Here is a 25,673-nt window from a genome sequence, read left to right as displayed (position 1 = left end):
GAAAAAATTGGTTAGACCATTTTGCTATCGTTTATTCTCAGCCTCATTTTTATTTTGGGGTAAGGATGAACCCTGTTTGTTTTGTTTAGTCAATTTTGACCGACAAATTTACCTTCCGAAAATATACCGAATTGTTGCCGGTGAAAAGTTTTCTGAAAACTGGATCTATCATTTAAGAATCTCGATCGTCAAAGAACTTAAAGTATTTCATTTTTATCGATCGTTTGGCTTTTTCACCCTTTGTCTTAATACGTGTCTTAATTAAACTTTACGTGGATTATATCAAGTATCTCGCGAAAGTGCAAATGGAAGTCACTCAATTGAAAACCAGATTCAATTTGAAAAAAATCTAGAGTGGCAGCCTCAAAATAACAATTGTCAAGTTAAAAAGTGAAAATAAGTTAAAAAGCAATAATCTTTACTTCAATTCCCGTGAAAAGTCTCATAATCCAATGATAAGCTAATCCAAAACTGTTACATTAGGTTCTGATTGCTTTTGAAATTTAGGATAGATCCGATTGAGGAGTAGTAGTTCTATTGAACTTTTGTACTATGATGTTTAGCAATATCTGGTATCATCAACTTTACTGATGGGTGCAAAAATAGGAAAAATTAAAAGACTTCGTTTTTCAAACGACGCATCCCAGTAGAAAATAGAGCTATTCACCGCTTAAAAATAGACGGAGACAAATATTAAATCAATATATTTTTTAAAAAAAACTATGCTAAACTCAGCGCGAGTCTAAATATCCAGTATCTTTTTTAGTTAAAAATTAAGAAAAAATTATTGACAAAATATTTTATCTCAGTACCTACAAAATATCACCGTAGCTTAAATTTAGTTTGAAAACCGATAGATATTTGCCGGTAAAAGTCGGTGCAGACCTGAAATTAGTACATACTCAAAATCAATACGAAAAAGCATTTTTTATCCCAAAATCCGCATACTAGTTCCAATTACTGACTCTTTATCGCTTAATCTTAAATATATTTACGTAGAGAATATCACGTCTAAAAGAACTTGCAAAGCTGTGAATGGAAGTCTTTTGATTGACCTGTTAATAACATTTTTTGAACTAAGCTGTTTCTAGAAAACAAGTTTAGTAACTTCTAATTCCTGACAATCATGCTTAATTAGTCCTTCTAAATTGTCTGAAACGTAGAAACGGCCGAAAAACTGGCTTTGAATTTCACATATCAACAAAAACTTTCGAGTTTTGCCTATTGGTAACTATTGGTCTTTGATATCTTTTCCCTTGGCTCACGAAAGTCTAATCCGGAACTTCCAATGAGGCACTCCTAATTGCATTCGAGTGTTCAAGTTGATATCTAATGCATTTAATGATATTTGCGCAAATTTTTTCAACAATTTTTTTAAGTTTTACCCGCAACTGCCGCTCTTTTTAATGTCATATGCATAAGCTAAATAATGAGCGTTCCTACCGTCTTCCCATTCGGAAAAAGAATAAATAGAGGTATTTTAGATAACAGCTAAATACTGTTATAAGTTTGCCTTTGTTGCTTTTCATAAACTGCCAGTGAAACTTTGGTTCATTTTTTGGGTCTTTCGGTTAAAACGTTTAAACATTTATGATGACTGTGATGCAAAATTGGTATCATAAGTTGTTCGTGGGATTTTGATTTTCGGCTGTATTTGCTGCTTTTTGTGTTTTTATACAGTATCTTCAATGAAGCATCTCATCTCCAAACCAGACAAAAACAAATTTTGTTGGCGTCAGTTTATATTTAATGCTTGATCAAAATTTTACAATTTTTGGTTTGAATTTTGATTCACAATTAATTATTTGCATTTATTACCCTTGCCGCTAAGCTTCTTTTTTGACATATTTCATCTGCTGAGGCTATCCAATTACGCCTAAGCAAATGATTTTTATGATAAAACTTAGCTAACTTACTGGACATTATTTCTCGGCAGGATTGTGCGTTTTTAATTTTTTTTGCTGCCACTTTTTAGTTTTATGATTGGACTCGGCAAAAATAGGTGTTTTTAGTTCTATGTGTTTCTGATGATAAAAAGATTGTCGCGCTGAGGGAACTATTGTTAGGACTAATTTTCAAAGTTACATTTTGTTTTTATTTATTGTACTCATTACTTAGGACGGCCCTATTAATCAAGTGCTCAGCGACACCCAGCAAAACTTAGAAAGAATAAGATTTCCAAGGAATTAAAACTGAGATATACTTATCCCTAGTCGTATAATTTTGGTGCCATCTTTTGAGATCTATTAGCTATAACAAAGTCACAGTCTGTCAACAAAAATTCAAAAACGACGGATGTCTATATGAACAATTACATTGTTATCACATTTATTGTTCATGATAAACACTTGCTTCCTTTGAAACAGATTTGAAAATGATTTTTTGTTTACCCAACAATACACAGACAGCATTTGGTACATACACAACTGGTACCAAAATCAGCGAAAACCTCAACTTAAGATAAACTCTCATTTTCGGATTAGTCTTCGAGTTGATCGGCTGAGCTAAACTTGAAGATTCAGAATAAACATGCGAAGTCTAGCTGTAGTTATCGTATCTGTCCTCGCGGCAGCAAGAATAGTGGAAACCATGTGTCCGGGAAACATGTTAGAGTGCGACTCCCCCGATGATGTCTGTCTTCCCAAATCTAACAAGTGCGACGGGGAGCGAGACTGCCTTATATCCAATTCGGACGAAATATCTTGCCCAAATGCATCTATCACCTACTGCCCTGACAACTTCGTAAGAATCCTAGGAGCAAACGCTGGAATGTGCTACCATGTCAAACCAATGGACGATGGTCCTGTTTGGTTCGGCGAAGCCCTTTTGTACTGTTTGAGCTTGAACTCATTCTTAGTCAGGCCAAATTCGTTGAACCAAGCCGAAGCGTTGGCGGACTACCTCAACATAACAGACAAGAATGTCATTCCGGGGTACTGGACCGGGTACCGCAGACGGGAAGCTCCTCTTGATAACGGTCAATTGACGACCGCAATCGCAGAGATCCGAGGCAACTTTGCCGAGTACTTCGACATCTACACCCAGTGCCCAAGAATCAGTATGTTCCCCAACATATTCCGATACCCAAATCAACCCGGAGATTCGCCCTACGGAGGCGTTCCAGACGAACAATGTGCTGCTAAGAAGAGGCCGGGTAAAAACAAGTTTGTCGGTCTGGACAGCTACCAGTGTGACGATAGACAGAAGCATTTTGTTCTGTGCGAGAAATGTGAGGAGTTGATTGCCATGCCGAACGAGCCTGACGCACCTCCAGCTCAGGGATAATTTAAAACAACACGAATAGCGACAACGGACTACTAGAAAACCTGGCTTGACATCAGTACGAGCGGTCTGAGAGCAAAAGGTCTAACCAAAAAATAAGCATTTGGGGGTGGAAATTGATTGTTTGTTTTTCTTGTTTTGATAAATAAAATGTTCCATCAGATATATTGTTGATCTATATGTTAACAAAATGAAATATTCAGGTACACGAAAGTAGCACAGAAAGGGAATCTTTGCACACAAGAGTACCGCACTTTTGTCGTGTTTGAGTTATTAATAGCATTGTCAAGATAGAAACTGCTTTGTACTATTCTATAGGAAAAGAATTTGAAGCATAAAAACTTAAATTTTAAATAACTATGGTAAATTTAGGATCCAAACAAAATTTTGAGAGTAGGATAATTCACTCTTGATTCAAGAGGCTTACACCAGCGAATTCATTAAGTTTGATTCCAATTAGACCACACACAAAATCGATCATTGCATTTCAGCTCACAATTGACAGGAAATGCTGCATAGACAAGTGATTAACCAACAAAAACTTGATAAAAAATTAAAAACAAAAAAAAACAAAATAGACTATGTCTTCTGAACAATACGAGATGAAACTGGACTAATTGGCCTGAAATGATTAGCTTGTACGTTTTATGTGCATAAGATATGTGGATCTACAGGAAAAAGAACTGATATGCAGTTTTTGCGTGCTGATGAAAATAGCCCAAAAATACTTTACCAAACACCATCCCTGTTCACAGAATATCAAAAAACACTAATTCGATTCAATGTTAATTTACTTACCAAAACACTAATTCAGAGGAGACAAAATTGATGCTCCGTTTCACAGCATCAAATTACACATTGAATAAAGATTTTGTCACTCAGATTAAATGAACCCTTTGGAGGTAGAAACAACCACAGAAAAAAAGGTTCCAGTGGTTACCTAATTCTACTGTTCTCAAAATGAACCTGCATTGAGTAAAACTTACGTAAAATTTAATGACTAATCCGTTAAAAAGTCGCTAGCATACGATATTAAAAGCAGAAGCCAAACTCAAAACATAGCTGGTAGATTGCCAGAAAATCGCCGCAACAGATTCGTAGATCTGCAGACTCAAAAAGGTGGTAAAAGAAACAGACCAAAAAAACTTTGCAAAAAAACTGCACTTAAATACCCTTCAGTTAGAATAAAGTGAAGACAAGTCAATTTCAGAGTGAGGAAGTCATTTGCGAGAAGGTAAGTCACATGTGACCAAAAATCTAATCACGCGAATGAACAAAATAAACTCTTCACTAAGAGTGAAAAACAACGTCATGCACGCAATTCAGTTGAAGTTGCATGAACGAATGAACAAAAAGAAAGATTTGAAGTGGTCATATGGTCGCAATAAAAATCCTATTGTCGAAATAAAAAAAAACAGCAGGACAAGTCGTGACCTACAATTCAAAGAATTTCCATTGATTATACAAAAAACTAGACCTAGAATGGGCTATGAAAGGATTAGGAAAATTATTTAAAAAACAAATAAAAAATAAGAAAACGCCGTAAAAATCAATGTCAAAATGCCGCATGTCAACAGAAGGAGAATTTTTGTTGAAACACCATTTTCTCACTTTACTTCAAAACTCAAGTGAAACAAATTCACGCCGCAGAAGCACTCACTTTACCGCTCCACTTCCTGTTTCGGCGTGACCAAAACCACTACTCCAATTTGACTTCAAAAATCATGAAAATGTATGAACAGATGTTGAAAACATAGCCGGAAGAACTCCGGATGCAACTCGCAAAAAAAACTGAACATCCAAACTGACCACATTCAACTTCTAATTGAATATAGTTTATATTTTGAAACAATGACAAGAAAATTTACGTGAAAAAAACTGACAAAAACTGAAAAGAAATTTAAAAAATTTACTTAAATCTGCGACCCTAAGAGCTGTCCAGAAAAGACTTTGTAATACAAGAATACAGGTAAAGAGCAACAAATTAACACTGATTGACAGAACATGTAACTCGTTCACAAAGAATACCGAGAAAAGGGAATGATGATGAAGGGCAAAATCAAAAAACAATAATTCTCTAAAAAATTAAACAATTTCTCAACAAAACGCTCAAATGCAACCTTCAAGCCCTTATTCGGAGATAATTATAATCAATTCGTGTACTAGATCAGTCACTCACTTGAAATGTCGCAGACATATATTAGACAACAAACAAAAAAGCGAAGAAAAAACCTGAAAAAAAATAGAAATTTGTAAAACTTATTTCAGAGAAAGCCCTGTCTAATTTTCAAGAGTCATTTTATAGTGACGACACTTATATAATTGCTCCTAATTAAAAACTGATTAATGAAATAATTATAGCGAGAACAGAAAAATTTGAAGAAAAAAGCAAATTTAAAAAAAAAAATGGGCAAAGTTTGCTCAAAAATACGTAAATTTCTTATACAAAAACAACTCAAAATTAAAAACAATCAATTTGAGAGGCCGCCAAAAAAGCTTGAACAACTGATTTTAACAACTCGGAAAACACTTAGAGCATTGAACTCGGAAAACAAAAATGAAAAACATGAAGAAAAAAATCGTAAAATTATAACAAAAACTATATAAATTGTGAAATTGCAGAATTGCTAATTAACTTAACTGTTTGATACTTGTCTTCAAAGCAATTTTCTTGCCAAAAAGTTACCACAAAACTATTAAATAGGCTCATAGAAGCCTAGGTGGACATATGGATGCAACACTAAAAACATAGTCGTGCAACATTAAAAACACAGATATGGAGTACTATATAAACAACTATAAAATATAAAATTCGTCTGTCAGAGCATACGAGACATAAAATACAACCCATTTTTTAAAATCAAAAACCTATGAGACATTAGGCAATATAAGTTTCAAAAAATTTGACAAAAAAGATTCTTCGGAAATTTTTGGTCATTTTAACTACAAGGACAACATTTCAATGCTGCAAAAACTCAGCTGAAAGCTCAAAAGCGGAAAAAGTTGACCATTTGAACAACTATAAGGAGCAAAAATTTTTAAAATCTTGACAAAATGGGCAAAATTGATAAAAATTTTCTATGTTTAAGTTGGCATTACCGATGAAGATACTCCAGAGAACAGACACGGAAAAATTCTAAACTGCAAAAGACCTCTATGAACAGTGACCAACAACAATTCAAGACGCTCTTGACTAAAGACCTCAAAAAGCAGCGAAAAAGTAGCACCATTTATGTTTTAACACAAAAACATTACCACTTCACCTTAAATTTAGGCTGTCGAACCAATTTCAGTGCAACATACTTGAAATACCACTAAAACTGGCTCATAACCTTTAATAAAACTTAAGACCCACTCACTTGGCTTTACCTGTTCAACCAAATTTGACAGCTCAAAGTGATGGAAAAATGTGAGAAGACATCTTACAAAAAAGACAGAGAGGGGTCCACTGCAAAACGGCTCCAGAGGAAATAAGCTTTTAGAGATCATTTGAAAACACGTTCGCAAGCTTATTGAAAAACTTCTGTTTCTAGTTGACTGTCAGTAGCAGTATGCCGTCAGCAAAGTTCAGCTGCTTTAAATTATTAATGGGAATAAGTTAACAGGCAAAATCAAGAAGACAAATGCGTGTGTGTGTGTGAAAGGGGGCATGGCATAAGTGGGGAGGAGTTGAAACCATCTAACACTACCGTTTATCATCAGCTTAGAACTGCACAATAAATTTGGTGGGGGTGGTATAGTGGGGATTGTAGGGGGTGTGGGATCAAAAAATCTAAGAACTTCTTTACACCATGAATTTAAGTCTCCTTAACAGTTTCGGCGGATCGAATAATTATCGACTGGAAAGGCTCCTAGAAATTTTTTCAACGAAATGCCTCTCGTCGTTACCAATTTATCGTTTCTCAAGACGAAAAGTCAGGGAAATTTGTCAGTCACACAAAAAATTTCATAAAGGTCAACAGGACTAAACAGCTACAAACTTCGTTTCATAGTTAAGAAGGTACAAACAAATATTTTCATTTTAACAAATACATCTCGCGCTAGCCCGATGAGACAAATTATTTTTAAAAAGTAAGTTAAGCGGGCGAGGGTAATTAAGATTTCAAGTGCAAATCTGAAAATGTCATAATTTACAGCGACCATAGTTCTTAATACATTTTTAAGACTGTAATTCCGACGATCAATCTTTTTATCAAAAACAAATTTGGAGCTCAAATTTTTGGTTAAGTATTGTCTATATGGATGACGTCAGAGACACTTTCAAAAATAATCCTAGATAGCTTATTATGGAACATAGAAATTCTAATTCCAAAACTGCAAAACCAGGTTATTCATTTTCAATTAATACTATTGAGTTCATTAATACAACAAATCAGAGGGCAAGTAAAACAGTTTCATTATACTGAGCTTGAGTTGAAAACGAAAAAGGGAACCGATATCCTTTTACTCGTGCATACATTTGAGCTCCGCTTTCTATCTTCGGTTTCCAATGGAAATCCCGCCGGGGCAATTGCACTTTTCTGAAACAGAAGAACAGATTTCAATCACAACTTACATGAGAACCTAGTACCATTATAAACAGCCCAGAGATTTCAGAACAATCATCCTGTAAGAATCGTACTAGATTGTACAGTGATCTTGTCATGTTCTGTAACCTTAGTAGACAAACTTGCAAGTTCTTTACAACTTGCAAGTTCATACAAACAGATATTGCATTTACAAGTTCTTTCAAAATAAACACTCCTCGTGCAATTAAGGATCTATTTTGCACTCTTCATCGGCCAAGCGAATGTAGAAGTTTTCCGCCCACATGAATCCTGGGCATGAACTAACGTGCAACATAACAAATGTGCAGCTGCGGGTCATAAATGACACGAGTACTCAATAGATCCAGACTTACATTGTTGTCCTCTAACAATAACTATTCTTAAGCTATAAGCTGTTCTTAAGCTATAAATAATAATCCAATTGCATAAACTGTTGTGCGTTCGTAGACGGTTGATGCGGACGTCTTGGGGTATGACTCGAGACGTCAGCTGAAATCATCCAAAAATACACTGCCCGAGCTAAAGATTTTTTAATTTTTTTTATTAAGCAAGTATGTAGGGTTGTATGTGTTTGCATGTGTGTTGTATATGTGTTTGCATGTGTGTATATATGCATGAAAGCCTGATGTGTGTATGTGTGTACATAAGTGTATGTAAATGCGTTTTCAGAACACGACAAACCAAAGAAGCGATGGACACCACATCAGAACGATCAGTGTGTGAGACTAGACTGATCGCGGGAATCTGTCTAGGTCTAGAAGCTGATCTTACTCCAGGGTGCCATTAAGGGAGGGCAGCATGATTGTGGGAATCATGCTGAGGCCATGATACTGGTTCCACACTCTGTTCCCTCTTGGGAACAACCACTCAACCCCACAAAGGCGAAAAAACCGCTTCAATAAGAGGCACAAACTACAAGCCTTTGCGCTCTCAGTGGAAGAAGCCGACTGCTTTTCCTCTAAAAGGGGGGACTGGCTGCCAGTAGTGCACTGAGGGTGCCTCTCTCTGTCTCTTTCTCTAAAGATTCTATTTCTTATATTTCACTCGCTATAAGCATTAAAATGAACGACAAGTCACTGTATTCTAAGTGCACAAGCCGGTTGCTTTTCCTCTGAAAGCGGGGTCTGGCTGCCGGAGGTGCACTGAGGGTGCCTCTCTGTCTCTTTCTCCAACGATTCTATTTCTTATATTTCACTCGCTATAAGCATTAAAACCAACGACAACTCACTGTACTCTCAGTGCACAACCCGGTTGCTTTTCCTCTGAAAAGGGGGTCTGGCTGCCGGAGGTGCATTGAGGGTGCCTCTTTCTTTCTTTCTTCTCATTTTGTTTCCCTCTCACTCGCCGCACACACAAAAAAACCCTCGAACTAAAACTCCAGCACCAAAAATCCCAACCAAACCAACCTCACTGCCTCTATCCTCCAGACAGGTATAAAACATAACCACACGAAACCAATGAAAATACCAAAACCAAATGCTACCCAAAGTCAAAGCGCGGCGTGAATTATCACATGAGGCGTGAATTATCACATGAGAAATCGCAATTAGAAGTTCACTGTTCATTAAACATATTAAAACAAACAAACAAACATGCTATAATGCGATTGCATAAACTGAAAAAAAAACAGTCAAATTGCCACATGTAAACTACAATCCACTAGAGAGAAGGCGAGTTTTTGAAACACGGATGGCGGGGCGGGGGGTTGGAGGGGGCTGAAATTTTGATTTCGAAATCTGTCGAGACAAGCGAAACAATTTTCGAAAGCCGCCGGTTTTATAGTTTTATTTATAGTGTAGCATTTTGTTCTCCCGTGATCTTCAACATTCTCTCTGAGCTTGTTTAAACAAATTCTTTTCCGGAACAGCAGTTGTTTCGAACAAAGTGGATGTGAATAAAGCCACTTTTGTTTGAACATTTTCTTCCTAGGGGAAATTTTTTCAGCCTAACTTTTTCTCTCTAACCAATAATTGAACTTGAAGCCAGCAAACCGATGAACGTAAGATTTTGTGTGCGAACAAGGAAAAATTTATTGCAAAAATTTTTATAAAGTCTACTTTTCCTTTTAAAAGAAAAGAGAATATAATAATAAGTATGTCCTTCGCTGGTTAGCTTTTACATTATTCAGGTGCATAAATATTTTCAATGGATGAATCAGGATATGCTTTCTTTATAAATATGATCTAACTTTTTTGAATTTCATTTTTGAATTTCATTTTTATTTGATGTGTCGAAACTTTATATGCGCACCATCAAATCCTCCAAGACCAATAGTATCAGTCATTGTCGAACATCTTAGCAAAAATTGCATTAGATCTAAAAAAAACGAGTTGAAAACGACATTCTAACTTAATTATGAGTAGTTTAAAAAACACCAGAAAATCTGCAAAAAGTTCAGCAAAAATTTACAAAAACTTTTTGGCTCCACTTGAAGTTTGCTTGCTTCACTAGATTTTGATTTACTCAAATTTTTGATCCTCAAAAGATAAGAAGGACCAATAAACATAGAACAAATCGTTTCACGCGCAAGAAAATTTTATCATTGTTGACAACAACCACTAGAAGTATATGGAAATGGATAATCAGTGAACCAAGTAAAAAAAACATAGCGGGACATGTTCTGAACTACAATTCAAAGACTTGAATTAACTAATGACCTGAACATCAACATGTCCAGTTACATCAAAGCATGTCTTTATATCAGAAAGATTAAACGAAATATGTATAGAACTTTTAAAAAATGACTGTCCAAAAACCAAGTGTCGTAAAATTGGTCGCCAATAACACAACAGCATATCAAAATTGACCCAAGACACCCTTGCGTAAACTATACAACAACCTTGAAAAAAGCAATCAGCGACAAAGTTTTATAAAAGCAAAAATTTGACAAAAGGTCAGTATCGTTTTGAAAAACAATGGCCTCAAGGCAAAAAAAAATATAAAATCATTAAACACAACGTGACTCACCGATCTAATTTGACTTCTCATTGACATTAACATAGCCGGCAGATTGTCGGAATAGCTGAGAAAGAATAGACTTGCGTGCCGTATGATAGAGATAAAATAAAAACAGATCTAAATTGAAAAAAAAAATCGACGCCACTCAAAAAGCTAGGTAAAAAAACAATCTGCAATAAACTAATAAAGCTTGTTAAAACTCATTCCGCAGAAACCTGTTATTGGGGACCTTTACTGCACATATGAGTTCCTTTGACCTTAGACTAATCCACAATTAAAACTAAGTTTTAAAGAAAGAAAGTCATTTTATTGAGTGAGGTAAGTCACGTATGATCAAAATCTAATCAAGCAAAAGAACTTAAAACCTTTGCTAAAGATAGACAATGAGAAAAGACTTCACGCGCGCACACGCTGTTAGTGAGAGGAAGAAGTAATTCGGAAAATTTGACATTTTCAGCTTTGCTGTGTCAGCAAATGTAAAACGAAAAAAGAGCGTCAGACGACGAAACAAAAAACATAGCCAGAAGAATTCCGGAAGCAACTCGAAGCATCAAAACTTTACTAACAAAACCGTAATTGCAGCGGAAGACACTACTTTTTGTATTAAACCATTAACTCACTACCTCTCCAGGTCTGCTCTAAAAATTGGTGAAACTTAAAACCACTGTCACCAAAAGAAACAAAATGCAGCAAAATTTTATATCATTGAAAACGTTTGGTAACGTTAAAAAATCGAAATAAATTAAAGTGGTCAAAAAAGTGATAGACTGAAAAAGCTGACATTGTTATCAATTGCACTCAAATAATTCAGGATTTTAATCTGATCGCGAAAGCAAACGGCAGATAATAATCTTAGAAACTAAGTTAAATCTTTTCAAAAACAGAAAGCTCAATATTAATAATCAGAAAACATCTATAATTACACCTCTAATCACTTTAATTAAGACAAAAAACAACACACACTTCTTCCTTGTTGTACATATGCTAGACAACATGATTTCATACTAATTCAAAAATTAAATTGATCATAGAAAAGACATAAGAAGAAGAAGAATATTCAAAGGCAAAAAATCTTTTAATTTAATACCAAGGCCGGAAGAAAGTTGCAGTAAATAGTCTTAAGTGGAAATTGCGCAAAAGGCTTGCTATCGAACTCTCAGTACTGCCTTATGTTGAATGAAATCAAATGCAAACCAAAGAAGTGATAAAAATCTAAGAAAAAGCTGAAATCATTCATTTTAAAATCAATATACCGAAAATAAATGTAGGTGCCAGGACAAAGATAGAATGATACTAACTAGAATGTGAAGAATATGGGCAAAACGTAAGGAACACCGTAACAAAAACACATTCTTGATTTAAAAATCAATAAGTTCTTAAGTTAAAAATCAATAAGAAATTCAAGAAAAACGAATACATTTCATTGTTCAGCTTTCAAGACATATAAAAGATAACTAATCATCCAATACAAAGATTTATTCTCCTGAAGAGAACAAAAAATAAGAAAAAGCAGATTTCATAAATACGAAAAATTGAAACATTTTGCAAAAAAATGGTCAAAAACGTTTAAGACAGCATTTATGAAAAAGTTTTAACTGTTTTTCAAAAACCTAACGCCAAAAAATGATTGAATTTTTTTGAAACGAAATTGAAGTCCCTCATGTTGCACAAAAAGACTATTTCTAGCAATCACAACCAAAATACAAACAAAAAAACTGACGAAAATCGAAAAAAACTACCAAAATCGGATTAGCATATGTAAATTTTATAAAACAAAATTACATCGAGGTAGAACGAGGCGTTGAGTATATGAAATATCAAAGAGAAGTTGCAATATTAACTGATTTTTGACAAAAAGACGGTTAAAAGATCCCAAAATGATAAAAATTAATAGAAAAAAGCCAAGAATTAACTAAAAAATCAAGAGCTATGTGCCAATTTTCAACTTGAAACGCATTTTCAGGCTCTGCAAAACACTGTGGAATCAATTTCCGAGGTTGACATTTCAATATAGTATCGAGTAAACTTTATTTCTATAGGAAACCAAATTAAAAGCAAAAAAATTGGGCCACTTAGTCCAAAAAACGGCTAAAAACGGTTTTCTATATGTGCCATTCAGTCAAAAACTTCTTTTCAAAGTCAAAAAGTCATTCACTAAACGAAGCGCATGATCAAAAAACTTCCTGTAAAAAAGACCAGGAAAAACCAAGTCGTAAAAAAACCAAGAGCACCGCAATATAGCTACGCTCAGCTTACAGCTTCGCAGCTATAAAAAAACAAACACGTTTACAAACATACCCGACAGGTTGCCGGAAAATAGCCGCCGTTGATTCCAATAAGCATGATTCGGATTGAAATAATAGAAGACATTGAAAAAAAAAGATTTTTGTACAAAAAACATTTTTAAGTCCGATTTATTTTGATGGCATTTCGTAGTTTAACATACTTCTGTTTCTTAGAGAGAGGCTACAGTTGCTACTATCAATACCAATAAGCATTAGAGATGGTAACTAAGACTTATAGGAACGACGTTCAAATAGCGGGCATCTAAAATTGCGCTTTATGGGTTTATCCCGTTTCTATTTCTGACTTCAATTTTAACTGACTCTGTTCATTTTGAATTGCTTTGCTGAGCAACTGATGTTCAAAATCACTTTTGCCAGAAAGACAGAAGAGAGAAACTAGCCTAGAGAAGTCAAAAAGATTTCACGCAAAATGTTGAAAAGGCGGCAAAATGAGGTAAAGCGAAACATTTTTTTATTGGACGAAGTAAAAAAACATAGCAGGACAAGTCCTGACGTACAATTCAAAGAATTTTCATTGACTAAACAGAAAATCTAGACCTAGAATGGGCTATGAGTGAATTCAGAAAACTATTTTAAAAAAATCAGAAAAAATAAGAAAAAAACAGAAAATCAATATCAAAATGCCGCATGTGAGCAAAAAAAACCCTAGCGAGAAATGAAATTTTAATTCAAACAAAAAACTAGGCCTAGAATGAGCTGTGAATGGATTGGGAAAACCATTTAGAAAAAATCCGATCCAAAAAATCGAAAAAACAGTAAAAATCAGAGTGAAATTGCCTGCCGCATGTGAACAAAAAACCACTACCGAGAAACCGAATTTTTTTTTCAAACACCGTTTTCTCACTCTACTTTAAAATTAGAGCGAAAACAATTCACGCCGCAAAACCACTCGGTTTTTCGCTTCCAATTTGACTTCAAAAATCATGAAAATGTGTGAACAGATCTTAAAAACATAGCCGGAAGAATTCCGGAAGCGACTCGAAGCACCAAAACTTCACAAAAAGCTGAAGCCATTACCTTTTGTATTAAACCATTAACTCATTACCTCCACGGGTCTGATCTAAAAATTGGTGAAACTTAAACCACTGTCACCAAGAGAAATAAAACGCCGCAAAATTTTATTATTGAAAGCGTTTGGTAACGTTAAAAGTGGAAATTTTTAGGATGGTAAAAAACTGAGAGCCTGACAAAGCTGACAGTGCCATCAATTGCCCTCAGATAATTAATGATTCTAATCTCAAAAAGATCGCGAAAGCAAACGGCAAATAAAAACTTTTCAAAAAAGACAGGAAAGTCAAAATTATTAAAAAAATAGTGCTCAAACTTAAGAATCAGAGAACTACTAAAATTAGATTTCTAATCACGGCAATTAAAACAAAAAAATAATACATGATTCTTCCTTGTTGTATATATGCTAGACAACATGATTTCATACTAATTCAAAAATTAAATTAATCATAGAAAAACAAAAGCCACAGAATAATTTTCAAAGACAAACAGTCGTCTAAAAACAATACCAAGCCCGGAAGACAATTGCAATGAATAGTATTATGTCGAAATGTTGGAAAAGACTTTCTAGCAAACTCCCAGTACTGCCTTATTTTGAATTAAATCAATTGCAAACCGAAGAAACCAAGATCTAAGAAAAAGCTGAATTCATTCAATTTTTTAACAACTGAAAAAATCAATATAACGAATACAAAAGTAGCTGCCAGGATAAAACTAGAATGATACAAACAAGAATGTGAAGAATATGGACACAATGTTAGGAACACCGTAACAAAAAGACCAATTCTTGATTTTTGAAAGTTAAAAATCAAATTTAAAAAAATCAAGAAAAACGAGCACATTTCATTTATCAGAATTTGAGACATAGAAAAGACAACGAGTCATTCGAGACAAAAATCCAACTTGCTGAACAGAATAAAACAAGAAAAAGAAGAATTCAGACATACGAAACAATGAAACATTTTGCAAAAAAGTGGTCAAAAAATATTTAAGACTGCATTTGTGAAAAAAATTTATCTGTTTTTTCAAAAACTTAACACCAAAAAAAATGATTGAATTTTCATTGAAACAAAATTAAAGTCCCTCATGTTCCCCAAAATACTATTTCTAGTGATTAAAAGCAAAATACAAACAAAAAACTGAACAAAATTGGCAAAAAACTACGAAAATCGGATTAGCAAATGTACAATTTTATGAAAAAAAATTACATCGAGGTAGAAAGAGGCATTGAGAATATGAATTATCAAAGGGAAGTTTCCATATTAACTGATTTTTGACAAAAAACAGCCAAAAAATCCAAAAATGAAGTAATTAATAGAAAAAAAAGCCAAAAATTAACTAAAAAATCAAGAAATATGTGCCAATTTCGCATTTGAAACGCAATTTCAGGCTATGCAAAATACTGTGCTATCAATTTCCGGAGTTTACATTTCAACATAGCATCGATTAAAAATTATTTCCACAAAAAACCAAATTACAAGCAAAAAAAACTAGGCCACTTAGACGAAAAAACGGCTAAAAACGGTTATCTATATGTGCCATTCAGTCAAAAACTACTTTTCAATGTCAAAAACTCATTCACTAAACGCAGCGCATGATCAAAAAACTTCTCTCGCTCAGAAAAAATTAGTTCGCACTGCAATTTTACTCGCTTTCGCTTTTAGGTCAAAACATCGTCTGAACGAATAGTACTTCCGGTAAAAAAAAAACCTTAAGAAAACCAATACTCCTCTTCGAGTCGTAAAAAAAAGACAGCGCCCCAATACAATTCAAATTCTTTGAATTGTAAAAAAAATAGGAGCGCTATAATAGGAGGCTGAGAAGATGAGGGCGGCTATTAATAATTGCTATGAACTTCGTTCAAGGGCAATTAATTACGATCACATTTGCTGGTGCCTGCTTTTGGATATGTTATCTAAGAAAACCAGAGTTATATAAGTTCTGTATATGTCTTCTCGAAAAGGTTTATTGTGGTCATCCCAGGGTTGTGTTGAAGCATAGTCAAGACTTAGAATCCAATAACAATGCTCAGTTCTAGCTTATATCAACAAACTTGAATCAGGGAAGCTGTCGCCTTAAAGACTCCAGTACAGCAGAGCAAACATTTCTAGACTTTTCGTCTTAAATCAAATAATTGGACGCCTTTTACAACAAAAACAATCGGCTTGTTGTTTTCAATTTTGTCAGTTGTTAGAAGTCTGCACAACAATGAGCGACATTTGCGATTGGAACATCTGGCTGCTAAACACTGTCAAAGAAATCAACTCCAAACAAAAAAAAACAAAATCACTTCCTGATTTATCTTCAGGTCGATCGGCTGAGCTGAACTTGAAGAATTTAAACCAAAATGCGGATGTTTGCCGCAGTTCTTACGGCTGCTCTTTTAGCAGCAAATGTTGAAACCTTTTGTCCTGGAAACATGCTAGAATGCGCTGACCCTGACAACATTTGCCTACCCAAATCAAACAAATGCGACGGAGAAAGAGATTGCACCATAACAGACTCTGACGAATTGTGCTGCCCCGACTCAAATCTAACATACTGCCCTGATAACTTCGTAAGAATCCTAGGAGCAAATGCTGGAATGTGCTACCATGTAAAGCCGATGGATGAAGAGCCCGTTTGGTTCGGCGAAGCACTTTTGTACTGTTTGAGCTTGAATGCTTTCTTAGTCAGACCAAATTCTCTTGAGCAAGTTGAAGCTCTGTCCGATCATCTCAATATTACGGACAAAAACGTCGTCCCTGGATACTGGACCGGATTCCGGCGACGAGACGCACCTCTTGACAACGGTCAATTGACAGCCGCGGTCACCGATATCCGTGGCAACTTTGCCGAGTATTTCGACATCTACACACAGTGCCCAAGAATCAGTATGTTCCCTGACTTGTTCAGATACCCAAACCAGCCCGGCGATTCCCCTCAAGGAGGAGCTCTGGATGAACAGTGCGCAGCCAAGAGAAGTCCAGGAAAAGGCTCTTTTCTAGGGCTTGACAGCTACCAATGCGATGAACGACAGAAGCATTTTGTTATTTGTGAAAAGTGTGAGGAATTGGTGGCGATGCCTAGTCACCCTGATGATCCCTAAACCTTAAGAAGTACATTTAACTGTCCAAAAAAGAGCTTAAACAAAAGCACCCAGGCAAAGATCTTGGGGTCAAAATCAACAAGAGCGGTCTAAAAATCAACAAAAAATTCAAGGTGTAGACATTTTTTGGTTGTGGCTTTTGATAGAATAAATTTCCATCAGACAAGTTTTTTAAGCCGTTCTGTGAGAACCAAGAGAGGCAGAAATGAAAATAAATCAGATTTTAGCTTAATCGTCGATTATTGTGAATTCGAGACTTATTTCAGCTATCACAAAGCAAAGTGGCCGGCCCATCTCAGGCGGGTTAGAAGCCCTGAAAAAATCGAATTTCGCTGTTTCATCGCTCTTCAATATTTTTGATGTAAGTTTCGGATCTATTCTGTTCCTCACCACCCCCGTCAAGTGGGCATATAACTTTTAATACCCCAGGAGCACGTGCTATATTTTACATGGCACCGTGGTATATTACCCCGCATCAATTGTAATTGGGGGTATATAAACACTGGAGGTCCAAAACCGAATAGTTACTAAGTTTCTATTTTAAAAAATACGAAATTGGTGGTGTTTTTGGGGGTTGTACTAATTGTATGCCTAATGGGAAGGCTCGGCTCCAAAGAGCTAATTTCGTCAAAATTGAACAGAAGAAAAACCGCAAGGAACAGTAAGTCCATCAGTTTCCAAACACAGAAAAATGACAAAGAGTTCACATCAAAGTAAGCCACTTACACATAAAATCACTCTAGTCAAGTCTCCCTTTTCTAAACGTATTGAAACGTTGAAAAGAGCAAATACACCAAAAAGTATCGTACCTGTGAGAGAGTCCCAAAAATGTTTCACAATGCAACTCGATCTGATCAGTTTTTGGCAAATAGTTCATTTTTGCCACAGTCGATCTAATTCTGAACATGACGAGAGATACTGCCAATACACCTGAAAAGGAATCATTGCCGTCATCTCGCACATCAGTAGGCAAACTCTGTTCGGGAAAACGTTGCAGGGAAAAGGTGGCCACAAGTCCTCAAATTTGTTCTTTGGCCAAAAGCAGGGTCAAATAAATCAAACATAACCAGCTAACGCGGGGAAAAGGGGCGTAGGGTGGGAGGGGTGGTAAGCGCGCTGGCTTAGGGGTGATATGACTTGCAGTGGGTGGGGATTGGGGGTGTGGGGGAGGAGTAAAGTTAGGGGGTAAAGGTGTGACTAACAGGTAACGTGATAAATGCGTCACCCGTTTATCACGTTTTTGAGGAAAAAGAAACTTAAAAAAGTAAATCTTCAAAGAATTTAGGTACATACTACAAGGTCCTACGAGTACAATAATTATCTTGTCATCCGGTTGTTTTGGATAAACAAACAAAATAGAGGGTATGGTCCTAGATGGAAAAATGAACAAACATGGTCTTGATATGTTCGGATTTGGTGTGAGGCGTAAAACTCTTAAACGCTTAAGCGCCTCCCTTCGCACCTTGAATTTATCTCCTCAAACAGATTCGGTGAAACGCAGCATACTTACCGACTAGTAAGACAAAAGACTTTAAGGGAATTGCTCAGCGATTTAATGGTCATCAGGCTTTACCCGTTTTATTGCGTTTTTGAGGACAGAAAGTCAAATTGTCAGGACCGCTGATTTCCGTTAACGCATAAAAATCCAAAACAAATGCCACACTACATAAAATGAAAACTTTTCTTTGTCAATTTTATTTATCCCAGATGCTTATCCTAAATTGAACAATTATACATAGTTATACTCCCACTGCACATTGTATTATTTTTGTATTTATTATTTTCTGAGAAACATCGTTACTTCAATGAGTACAAACTGACACAAAGTGCTGAATCTTTTGCGTCATTTAAAAAATATCGCAACCTTGTAAACCGAAAGTTAAAAGAAGCACAAAATCAATTTTCAGAGGATTTTTTTAAGAAAATTAAAACCACAAAAGAGAAATGGAAATTCATTAAGAAAAAAATTGGAAAGAAAAATAACAGTCCAAACATCACTGAAATTGATGAGAATGGTAAAAAACGAAAGATAAAAAATCAATATGTAACGCTTTTAACAGAGTTTTCAGCGAAATGGGCATCTACAGAGGGCAGATTGTTCCATTGAACGTCGAAAAAATAGAGCGAACTTTTGAAGAGTTTAATTTTAGACCTTTTACTTTGAGGGAAATCTATAAAGTTATTGACAATCTAGACAACAACAAAGCACCAGGGCCGGGATACATAAATGCTTGGGCATTGAAATCCGGAAAATATGCTATTGGGACACATCTTCAGATTATATTTAACGATTGTATTCAAGAGAAAGTTTTTCCAACAATTCTTAAGGATGCACACATCACACCAATTTTCAAAAAAGGAGATGTTTCTGTTTTAACGAATTATCGTCCAATTTCTGTAACACCAACTTTTGCAAAAGTTTTTGAAAGGCTTTTACTTAATCAGTTATTAGAATATCTTGAAAAATTTGCGCTCTTGAACAAAAAACAATTCGGTTTCCAATCTCGAAAGTCGTCTACTGATGCTGTTCTTTACTTTATTGAAAAAATAATAGGAAATATGCAAGATAACGACACAGGTGCTGTGTTCTTAGATCTTGCAAAAGCTTTCAATTCAATTTCACATGAAATCTTTCTCAAGAAAGCTGAAAATTTATACCTCTCTCAATCAACAATTTTACTTCTCAAATCTTTTCTCGAAAATCGAACACAATGCGTAAAACTGGGTATTGACTTATCAGATAAATTAACTATTAATCATGGTGTTCCACAAGGAACTGCGTTAGGACCTCTTATTTTTCTGTTATGTCAACGATTTTTCTGAAAAGCTGGAAGGTGAAAATGATGTTGTTCAATTTGCTGATGACACTAGTATTATATGCAAATTCGAACGTAATGAAAATAATCCCCAAAAAATTGAAAAAATATTAGAACAAACAGACAAATACCTGACAGAGAATCAACTCACATTAAATGCCGATAAAACAGAGATGTTATTCTTTACAGATCATACTAATTCGGATCCAGAAATTTCTTTTAAAGGCGAAGTTATCAAACCAGCTCATGCATGTCGTTATCTGGGAGTACAAATTGATTCAAACTTAACCTTTGAAAATCACCTGAATTCAGTTTTAAGCAAAATGGCTAATGCAATTCGTTCTTTGTATCTTGTAAGAAATCAAATACCTTTGAAAGTAAGAATTGATGTTTTCAAGTCAGTTGTACTCTCTCATCTTTCTTTCAGTGGAGTATTCCTCCAAACTCTTACAGTGAAAAACATAAACCGCATAAACAGGCAAATTAACTGGGGAATAAAAGTTTGTTATTTTCGTCAAAAATTTGACCACTCCATTGATCTTCTCATTAAGGATCGTATCCTACCAGCCGAATTGTTTCTCTCAAAAGTTAGCCTAATGAAGCTACAAACAGATATAAAACAATGGGAAACATCCGAAAATTTTAAAATGTTTACTAGTCGCCATAACGCCAGACAGAACAACAGAACAAATCAAATTATTATAAAAAAGAAAACGAAAACGAAGTGGAATAACAAATCTTTAATCTTGAAAAGCGTTCAAAAATGGAACAAATTGCCCTCTTCAATAAGAACTTTTAACAGTAAAACTTGCTTTAAAAATGTTTTAACCGAGTTTTTGCTCGATCAACACAGGAAAGTACCCGTTAATAGACAAATAGGAGCCTTCAAATCCTATTTTTACCTATAAAAACGAACAGCCACAATTTGAAGATTACTATATTAATAACAATGCTGATTAATTTATTTAACATTTTAGAGCATGTAGATATCTAACCTTAGGGTTATAGTCTGAGTAATTTACATGTTTCAAAAAAAAGTGCTTGCCAGAATAATTGTAATGTTTAAGAAAATCTTTTCCCCATTTAGCTTTGGAGCCTTCAAGATTAAGCATTGACATCATGTCAGCTTTGGAAAAAACGACTTGACTGAAAATAACGAACAGGTCAACCAAACAAGGTATGTGAAGTTATCGACTTAGCTAAGTGAAATAATTAATTCGCCTTGAAATTTTCCCATCCCCTCGGTTTTCGACTTCAGGTTTTCGAATTGATCAATTCGCTATCAGAAAATAGAGCTGATTATGCAAACGGTCTGATGGCTAAGGCGAGGATTAGATTCCATATTCGATGCAGAACGAAGTCACTCACTGAGATAATGTTTTGGAATGCTTTTGACTTTATTTTTTGTTTCATATAGCTCCTATAGTGTCTGCTAGTAAAACAGCGATAAAAACGTGTTTTAAAAGTTTCGTCACTTTTAGTGTTGCTAGACTTTCATCTATGGTTGATGTGCATCAAAATGATATACATGATTTACGTGATTAAATGAAACGGACCGCGATGGTGTTTTTCGGCTTTGTTTTGAATTACTGAGTTGCCCAATAAAATCGGGCCAAACTCGACGAGAGTTCCTCAATGTAAGTGAATGGTAAACTTTTTGATATGGCGGGCTCAGGAGAAAAATTGATTTTTCACACGTACATTTTCAAGGCATGTCAACAGACAGCTTCCTAATATACCCTTTGGTCATTTTTAATAAGTTTGTCGCCATGACCACAGAAACTGTCTATTATAACTTTGGTTCAATTTTTACTAAGTTGGTCATTTTTCAGAGTTTTGTTTGAATTAGGCTTGTTCGGATAAAATGTCTCAGCCTATAATCAAGTCTAAAGGGGTAATCTAAAAAACGGCTTATCCATAATTGGCTTATCCACTCAAATTCTCTAAAATGCTGAAAATAAATTTCTTCAATGGGATCATCGAGTTTTTCAAATCGAGCCAAAGTTGAAGAGTTCCTCGGTATACGTGAATGGTAAATTTTTTGATATGGCGGGCCTAGGAAAAAATTGGTTTTTCATACGTAAATTTTCAAGGTACCGCAATATAATTCTAAAAAATGGTATTTAATAGAATCCGGGAGTCAAGAAAACTAAACAAGGCTGGACGAGGGAATTCATCAGTGTGTGTAGGTGGTAAATCTGCTTGATGACAGGACAACGGAAAACTGTCTAATATAACCTTTGCTCAATTTTTACACAGTTTGTCAATTTTCAGAGTATAGTTTGAATTAAGATTGTTCGGATAAAATGTCTCAGCCTACAAAAAGGTCTAAAGCGGTTACGCAAAAAAGGCTTATCCATAATTCATGTTGACTTGAAAATTGAGGGTCTAGTTCTTGTTAGGCTTTGGATCCGATCAATTTTTGCATATATGCAGCAACTTCTTAAGCTAAGTCAAATAATTATTTTCCCTTCGAATTTTCTAATCGCCTTGATGCATTAGATTTCCTTGAGAACTGGTAGAATTTATTAAGTAGAACTGGTAGAACTGGTTTCAATGACTAAAAATTGAGCAGATTATGCAAAAGATCTGATGGCCATGGTCAGGGTCGGATTCGATATTCACTACACAACGAAGCCTCTCACTGAGATAACGATTTGGAAACCTTTTGAATTTCATTTTTCCATATAGCTCCTATAGTGTTTGTAGTGTAACAGTGAGAGAATCGTACTTCGAAAGTTTTGTCACACTCAGTGCTGCAAAAAACCTTTATCTATGGTTGATGTGAATCAATATGATATAAACGAGGCTATGACATTGTTGAATGTGTTTTTCTATTTCGATTATCTCTACTGCGCAGGTTTGTAGTCGTTTAATTGTCACACAATGAGACATTTACGCGGACAACTAAAAAGAAAAGGACCGCTGTGGTGTCTTTCAGCTTTCTGATTTTGAATTGTTGTGTTCCGCGAAAAAAGTCGAATGTGAAACAGCTAGATTTTTTAATCTAGCTTGCCAACAAAAACTTTGCTTCTTAAACGGTGACTTCCGAATTTTGCGAGAATTAGCAATTTCTCCATTTTTGATAATTGGCTTTCAATTGGACAAATCAGCTGTTCAAATCAATTTAAAATCATAGCCAACGTTCCTCAACCAAAATATATTGTGAGAACGTAAATAGATTATATAGCTTGCTTAGAAAAGAAGTTGGTCTTTCAAACGTTAATATTCCTTCATTTCCCAGACAATAAAATTCTCTATTGCTAAAAATAAAACACTTCAATGAGATCATCGAGTTTTTCAAATCAAGCCACAGTTGAAGAGAGAGCTCCTCAGTATACGTGAATGGTAAATTTTTTGATATGACTTGAAAATTGAGGGTCTCATTCTTGTTAGGCGTTGGATCCGATCCATTGTTGCATATATGCTGCAACTGCTTGTATTTTGCATAAGCATTATTCAAACGGCTAATTTTCTTGTCCACGTTTCTACGTGAAAAAGTTATAGCAACAAAATCATATGCGTTTTCCGGCTAGAAAAGCTTTTGTTTTACTTGAGAGTAATTTTAGAGCCTGCGGTGAAAAGGCGACCAGCTCAAACAAACAGGTATGGTGTGAAGTCATTTAGCTTTAGAGCCTGTGGTGAAAAGGCGACCAGCTCAAACAAACAGGTATGGTGTGAAGTAATTGATTTAGCTAAGTCCAAAAATTATTTTCCCTTGGAATTGTCTAATCGCCCCGATGCATTAGATTTCCTTGAGAACTGGTAGAATGTATCAAAAATGAATGTTTCGATGACTAAAAATTGAGCAGATTATGCAAAAGATCTGATGGCCATGGTCAGGGTCGGATTCGATATTCACTACACAACGAAGCCTCTCACTGAGATAACGATTTATAAACCTTTTGAATTTCATTTTTTCATATAGCTCCTATAGTGTTTGTAGTGTAACAGTGAGAGAATCGCACTTTGAAATTTTTGTAACACTTAGTGTTGCAATAAGACCTTTATCTATGGTTGATGAGAATCAATATGATATCAATGTTTCCCTTATCTCTACTGCGCAGGTTTGTAGTCGTTTATTTTTCACACAATGAGTCATTTATTTGAACAACCAAAAAGAAAAGGACCGCTATGGTGTCTTTCGGCTTTCTGTTCTTGAATTATTGAGTTCCGCGATAAGAGTCCAAAGTGAAACAGCTAGATTTTTGAATCTAGCGTGCCAACAAAAACGTTGCTTCTTAAACGGTAAATTGCGAATTTTGCGAGAGTCAGCAATTTCTCCATTTCTGATCATTGGCTTTCAATTGGACAAAACAGCTGTTCAAATCAATTGAAACTCATAGTCAACGTTCCTCAACCAAAATTTATTGTGAAAAATCAAAAAGATCATACAGCTTGCTTAGAAAAGAAGTTGGTCTTTCAAACGTTAAAATTCCCTCAGTTTAGAGACAATCAAATTCTCTATTGCTAAAAATAAAATTCTTCAATGGGATCATCGAGTTTTTCAAACAAAGCCAAAGCTGATGAGAGAGTTCCTGAGTATACAAGAATGATAAATTTTTTGATATGGCGGGCCTAGGGAAAAAAATTGGTTTTTCATACGTACATTTTCATGGTACCGCAATACATTTTTGAAAAATAGTAATTAATAGAAACCGGAAGTTTAAACTACTAAACAACGCTTGAGGGAAATCACCAGTGTGAGTAGTTGGAAAATCTGCTTGATGGCATGACAACGGAAAAATGTCTTATTTAACCATCGGTCAAGTTTCAATCAGTAAGATATTTTTTAGAGTACTGTTTGAGTGATAATTGTTCGTGTAAAACGTCTCAGCCTACAAAAAAGTCAACAAGGGTAATCTAAAAAGAGGCTGATCCATAATTGATATTAGTTTGCAAACTGAAGGTCTAGGTCTTGTTAAGTTTTGGGTCCGATCAATTGCATATATGTCTGAAACTGCTTGTATTTTGTGCATGAATCAGTTTAGAGGCTAATTTTTAGGTACATATTGATGCAAAAAGGGAAATCGCAAAACCATTGCCACTAAGTAAATTAAATATTTGGTCTGATGGTAAAGCCGTTTCTGATGGTAAAACGAAAATAACTAGACAAGTTGCCTATTAGACGAGTTAAGGTTGTACAATTCGATGTTTGAAATTTTTGAAATGTTAACACCGGTTAGATTTGAGTCAACAACTATGGAACTCATTTTTTTTACCCCCAGCTGACAACGCTAAACAGAGCCAATGTATCATTTTATTCTTAGAGAAATTACGCCTACATGTTCAACACCTCTAAGAACAGATCAAATGGGGATAGACAACAATGCAGACAACTGTTTTGACATAATAGTAGTAAATTTTCTGATGTGTCCGAACGAAGGTACCAACTCTGTTTTCTGGCTCTCCTTTGTCAACAGAAAAGTCTGGCAAAATTCAATGCTATAAGCGATGAACTAAACTATCAAAAGCTGCACGACAAGATTTATTGAAAGTACAGCTAAATCTTTGCCAGTACATACTAATTCGTTCGCAAAACTTTTTATCCTCTTTTTGGCAATTGTGGCAACTCGCAATACGGACTCAAACTTTGATTTGGCTAAGATGTGATTTGTAGATATTAGAATTCAGATACAAAAAAATTTAAACAGGAATAAGTGCAGCG

General features: G+C 35.1%; 1 protein-coding gene across 2 annotated transcripts in view; it reads right to left on the bottom strand.

Moving 5' to 3' along the window:
* Positions 1 to 7,604: 7,604 nt before the first annotated feature.
* Positions 7,605 to 25,673, bottom strand: part of LOC142351871 (uncharacterized) — a 104,866-nt gene continuing 86,797 nt past the window's right edge. For both annotated transcript variants that reach the window (XM_075404111.1, XM_075404113.1), the window contains 2 exons: positions 17,999 to 18,119; positions 7,605 to 7,802 (listed from right to left, as the gene is read on the bottom strand). In XM_075404111.1, the coding sequence (XP_075260226.1) occupies positions 7,655 to 7,802; positions 17,999 to 18,119 (269 nt within the window). In that variant the 3' untranslated portion in view covers positions 7,605 to 7,654. The remainder of the gene's footprint in view (positions 7,803 to 17,998; positions 18,120 to 25,673) is intronic.

This window comes from Convolutriloba macropyga, chromosome 13 (assembly GCF_964194025.1).
Source record: "Convolutriloba macropyga chromosome 13, txConMacr16.3, whole genome shotgun sequence".
NCBI lineage: Eukaryota > Metazoa > Xenacoelomorpha > Acoela > Convolutidae > Convolutriloba > Convolutriloba macropyga.
This window is presented reverse-complemented; position numbering and strand designations above follow the sequence as displayed.